Source organism: Lucilia sericata, unplaced genomic scaffold, assembly GCF_015586225.1.
Source record: "Lucilia sericata isolate MDLA Ls3-8-SP2 unplaced genomic scaffold, ASM1558622v1 Contig000192F_arrow, whole genome shotgun sequence".
Lineage (NCBI taxonomy): Eukaryota > Metazoa > Arthropoda > Insecta > Diptera > Calliphoridae > Lucilia > Lucilia sericata.
In genome coordinates, this window is record NW_023994220.1 from 453051 (window position 1) to 459161 (window position 6111).

The window sequence follows — 6111 nt, forward strand, 5'->3', positions numbered from 1 at the left end:
CTATAGTCTAGTCTATAGTCTAGTCTATAGTCTAGTCTATAGTCTAGTCTATAGTCTAGTCTATAGTCTAGTCTATAGTCTAGTCTATAGTCTAGTCTATAGTCTAGTCTATAGTCTAGTCTATAGTCTAGTCTATAGTCTAGTCTATAGTCTAGTCTATAGTCTAGTCTATAGTCTAGTCTATAGTCTAGTCTATAGTCTAGTCTATAGTCTAGTCTATAGTCTAGTCTATAGTCTAGTCTATAGTCTAGTCTATAGTCTAGTCTATAGTCTAGTCTATAGTCTAGTCTATAGTCTAGTCTATAGTCTAGTCTATAGTCTAGTCTATAGTCTAGTCTATAGTCTAGTCTATAGTCTAGTCTAGTCTATTCTAGTCTAGTCTATTCTAGTCTAGTCTATAGTCTAGTCTAGTCTATAGTCTAGTCTATAGTCTAGTCTATAGTCTAGTCTATAGTCTAGTCTATAGTCTAGTCAATAGTCTAGTCTATAGTCTAGTCTATAGTCTAGTCTAGTCTAGTCTATAGTCTAGTCTATAGTCTAGTCTATAGTCCAGTCTATAGTCTAGTCTATAGTCCAGTCTATAGTCTAGTCTACAGTCTAGTCTATAGTCTAGTCTATAGTCTAGTCTGTAGTCTAGTCTATAGTCTAGTCTATAGTCTAGTCTATAGTCTAGTCTATAGTCTAGTCTATAGTCTAGTCTATAGTCTAGTATATAGTCTAGTCTATAGTCTAGTCTATAGTCTAGTCTATAGTCTAGTCTATAGTCTAGTCTATAGTCTAGTCTATAGTCTAGTCTATAGTCTAGTCTATAGTCTAGTCTATAGTCTAGTATAGTCTAGTCTATAGTCTAGTCTATAGTCTAGTCTATAGTCTAGTCTATAGTCTAGTCTATAGTCTAGTCTATAGTCTAGTCTATAGTCTAGTCTATAGTCTAGTCTATAGTCTATTCTATAGTCTAGTCTATAGTCTAGTCTATAGTCTAGTCTATAGTCTAGTCTATAGTCTAGTCTATAGTCTAGTCTATAGTCTAGTCTATAGTCTAGTCTATAGTCTAGTCTATAGTCTAGTCTATAGTCTAGTCTATAGTCTAGTCTATAGTCCAGTCTATAGTCTAGTCTATAGTCTAGTCTACAGTCTAGTCTATAGTCTAGTCTATAGTCTAGTCCAGACGTCGGCGCTAGTATTGTTCTGACAACGAAGATTTTCGGCAAATTACATGTACACAACACGGATCGCAGACGAACTTCTAAACAAGAGCATCAAAAATACAAATATTTTATTTAGTTGCTTGACAGCATTCAACAAAGCAGGTTGATGTCGCTTTGTTGAAGAAATTGCAAACACAACTTGAAAAAACAAAAACAACTTACAAAAACAAGAGCATAATTTACAAAAACAACCTACACCCTAAATAATTTTCTAGAATGCATAACAATAAAAGTAAATAAGTTCATCTTGTTTCATATTTTTTTGTACATTTTTAATTTGAAATGTTGTTTCTATGTGAAGAAATTATTATTCTTATGTACATTGATTACATTTTGTTGATAAATATTCGCATGTAATTTAATCTTCAAAATTAAAAATAACCAAATATTTTTTTCAGTGCAATTTCATTGAAAAAATGCCAATAGTGTGTGTGTAGTGGTGATTTTTTTATCTGCCTCTCTATGCCGGTATATGGTCTAGTCTATAGTCTAGTCTATAGTCTAGTCTATAGTCTAGTCTATAGTCTAGTCTATAGTCTAGTCTATAGTCTAGTCTATAGTCTAGTCTATAGTCTAGTTTATAGTCTAGTCTATAGTCTAGTCTATAGTCTAGTCTATAGGTCTAGTCTATAGTCTAGTCTATAGTCTAGTCTATAGTCTAGTCTATAGTCTAGTCTATAGTCTATTCTAGTCTAGTCTATAGTCTAGTCTATAGTCTAGTCTATAGTCTAATCTATAGTCTAGTCCATAGTCTAGTCTATAGTCTAGTCTAAAGTCTAGTCTAAAGTCTAGTCTATAGTCTAGTCTATAGTCTATTCTATAGTCTAGTCTATAGTCTAGTCTATAGTCTAGTCTATAGTATATTCTACAGTTTATTCAAGCATATAGTGTTTGGTTTCATTCGATTTTTAATGGACTAATTGCCCCTCTGATTCATGAAGACAACAACACATTTTTCTGTTAGTTTTATAAATATTTAATTTTAATTTCAGACATTTGATTTTGTTCTAAATTTTATAAATTTTCTTACAATTAACTTAATATTAACAATTAAATTCTTAATTACAAAATAATACAATTTATAAAATTCGTTTTAAGTCTAAATTAACAATTTTAATGAAATTATCACACAGTGACTAATATTATTAAGTATTTTAATAAAATTTCTTAAAACAATATTTAAAATTAGATACTCTTCTCATTACCCACTAAAAAGTCTATAGTAAAAGGTTTCTTTGGTGGAGTATGAGTTAACATCGCAGAGGTTTGGGGTTCAACTTCTTTCAAATGCTGACTTGAGGTTAATTGCATTAATTCATGCAAATATGCAGTGGCTCTCATCGACTGCTCAATGATGTCAAAAGTTTGTTGAGAAAATTCCTTATATTGTTCCTCAATGGCAATATGTTCCAATTTCTTAACACGTCGACTCATGCGACAGGCAATGGTATTCTTATCACGTCTCTCTTGATCCTTAGCGGAACGTTCTTTTTTGGGGAATTTCCGTACCATATTACCATGATATTTACAAATGCTGCGTAGGGTATCATCGCTAATTTGGGTAAAATGGCTGCTGGTGGAGGGATAGATGAGGATGCGATTGTAGTTAGAGGTGTTGTGGTATGAAGTCTGTTGGTGGAAGGTTTAGGTGAATAGGCTTGAGAGTATGTGCTGCTGGTGCTGCCAAATGATGAGGAACGTGGTCTGATAACATCGGGTATAACTACAGACTTGTAATTGTATGTTCCACTGATGTTGCTTGGTTTAGTTAAAGGTGTTGAGGTTTGACGTTTGATGGCTAAAGGTGAAAAGACTTGAGAGTATGTGCTGCTGCTGCCAAATGATGTGGTACGTGGTCTTTTGGCTTCGGGTATAAAACCTGAGTCGTAATTGTGTTCTCCACTATTAAGAGCAGTATGAGTTCTTTTCAGGTTCGATTCGTTTGCTAAATTGTTAATATTGTATGAAGATGTTGATGAAGTTGCGGTGGTATTATCATTAAGTCTTTCAATCTCCACTTTGATACACTCATAGTCCCCTTGAGAAGAACTTAAAGAATTTGAACGAACACGTTGACTACTTTGATCGAATTTTTTATGACGATATTCAAAACATTCTTCCATAGTGGTGGCAGGGATGATGTTAAGTGTTGACATTTTGAATTGAGATTTATTTTAAATATTTCAAATAATTATAAAGAAACGGTTGCTGATATTTAACTACTGCTGCTGTTGATGTTCTTATGCTGCAGTCTTGCGGTAGACTATGATCTTCAATACTTTCTCTTGGTTATTATATACTAGAGATTTTCCAATCTGCTGCTACTGCTACCTTATCACCAAACTTATTTTGCTAATTATTTTGTTTGTCACAAACAAAATATTTTTTATGATGTTGTTTGTTTATGTTACGACAATTTTCTTATTTTTCATAGATTTTTGCACTTTTTGGGTAAAATTATCACAAACACTTGAAAAGGGACACACACAAGTGATGTATAGGGTAGGTAGTGGTGATAATATTTATCTAGTGATAAGCTAGTTGTTTACTCACTCGCAATGTAAACAAATAGACAGGCAAGTAAGCAAGGCATGTTTGAACAAGCTTAGGCAGGTCAAGTAATGTTTGAAAGAATATTTAACTAATTCTATACATATTTTGTGTGATTTCATGATTTATCAATAATTACTGCAAAATACTTTAAAGATTTAATTTGAGTTGAAGTTTTTTCTTTTGCAAATTTTTGCAAAACTTTAAATAACAGAACTAGAACAGAACTAGAGCAGATCTAGAACAGAACCAGAACAAGAACAGAACAAGAACAGAACTAGAACAGAAACTAGAACAGAACTAAAACAGAACTAGAACAAAACTAGAACATAACTAGAACATAACTAGAACAGAACTAGAACAGAACTAGAACAGAACTAGAACAGAACTAGAACAGAACTAGAACAGAACTAGAACAGAACTAGAACAGAACTAGAACAGAACTAGAACAGAACTAGAACAGAACTAGAACAGAACTAGAACAGAACTAGAACAGAACTAGAACAGAACTAGAACAGAACTAGAACAGAACTAGAACAGAACTAGAACAGAACTAGAACAGAACTAGAACAGAACAGAACTAGAACAGACTAGACAGAACTAGAACAGAACTAGAACAGAACTAGAACAGAACTAGAAAGAACTAGAAACAGAACTAGAACAGAACTAGAACAGAACTAGAACAGAACTAGAAACAGAACTAGAACAGAACTAGAACAGAACTAGAACAGAACTAGAACAGAACTAGAACAGAACTAGAACAGAACTAGAACAGGAACTAGAACAGAACTAGAACAGAACTAGAACAGAACTAGAACAGAACTAGAACAAGAACTAGAACAGAACTAGAACAGAACTAGAACAGAACTAGAACAGAACTAGAACAGAACTAGAACAGAACTAGAACAGAACTAGAACAGAACTAGAACAGAACTAGAACAGAACTAGAACAGAACTAGAACAGAACTAGAACAGAACTAGAACAGAACTAGAACAGAACTAGAACAGAACTAGAACAGAACTAGAACAGAACTAGAACAGAACTAGAACAGAACTAGAACAGAACTAGAACAGAACTAGAACAGAACTAGACAGAACTAGAACAGAACTAGAACAGAACTAGAACAGAACTAGAAACTAGAACTAGAACAGAACTAGAACAGAACTAGAACAGAACTGACAGAACTAGAACAGAACTAGAACAGAACTAGAACAGAACTAGAACGAACTGAACAGAACTAGAACAGAACTAGAACAGAACTAGAACAGAACTAGAACAGAACAGAACTAGAACAGAACTAGAACAGAACTAGAACAGAACTAGAACAGAACTAGAACAGAACTAGAACAGAACTAGAACAGAACTAGAACAGAACTAGAACAGAACTAGAACAAAACTAGAACAAACTAGAACAGAATTAGAACAGAACTAGAACAGAACTAGAACAGAACTAGAACAGAACTAGAACAGAACTAGAACAGAACTAGAACAGAACTAGAACAGAACTAGAACAGAACTAGAACAGAACTAGAACAGAACTAGAACAGAACTAGAACAGAACTAGAACAGAACTAGAACTGAACTAGAACTGAACTAGAACTGAACTAGAACTGAACTAGAACTGAACTGAACTAGAACAGAACTAGAACTGAACTAGAACTGAACTAGAACTGAACTAGAACTGAACTAGAACTGAACTAGAACTGAACTAGAACTGAACTAGAACTGAACTAGAACTGAACTAGAACTGAACTAGAACTGAACTAGAACCTGAACTAGAACTGAACTAGAACTGAACTAGAACTGAACTAGAACTGAACTAGAAACTGAACTAGAACTGAACTAGAACTGAACTAGAACTGAACTAGAACTAAACTAGAACTGAACTAGAACTAAACTAGAACTGAACTAGAACTGAACTAGAACTGAACTAGAACTGAACTAGAACTGAACTAGAACTGAACTGAACTGAACTAGAACTGAACTAGAACTGAACTAGAACTGAACTAGAACTGAACTAGAACTAAACTAGAACTGAACTAGAACTGAACTAGAACTGAACTAGAACTGAACTAGAACTGAACTAGAACTGAACTAGAACTGAACTAGAACTGAACTAGAACTGAACTAGAACTGAACTATGAACTAGAACTAGAACTGAACTAAAACCAAACTAGTAATGAACTAGAACAGAACTTTAACTTTTAGTAGAAACTGATGTTTCTTGATTACTTGACTGAAAACCCAAGTTTTTATTTAATTTCTTATAAAATCAATTTTTAACTCTATTAAGTTAATTAAAAAATTTTCCATTTGAAAACTTGTTTGTTTTTTCAATTTATCTTTGTATTT

The 6111-nt window shown here is 33.3% G+C and overlaps 1 protein-coding gene across 1 annotated transcript; it reads right to left on the minus strand.

Annotated features, from left to right (window-relative positions):
- Positions 1 to 2393: 2393 nt before the first annotated feature.
- Positions 2394 to 3364, minus strand: LOC119601829 (protein Mabiki-like). Its single transcript, XM_037953011.1, has 2 exons — positions 2963 to 3364; positions 2394 to 2810 (listed from the first exon to the last, which is right to left on the minus strand). Exons 1-2 carry the CDS (start codon positions 3362 to 3364, stop codon positions 2394 to 2396), a joined length of 819 nt encoding a protein of 272 aa, XP_037808939.1.
- Between the last annotated feature and the right edge of the window lie 2747 nt (positions 3365 to 6111).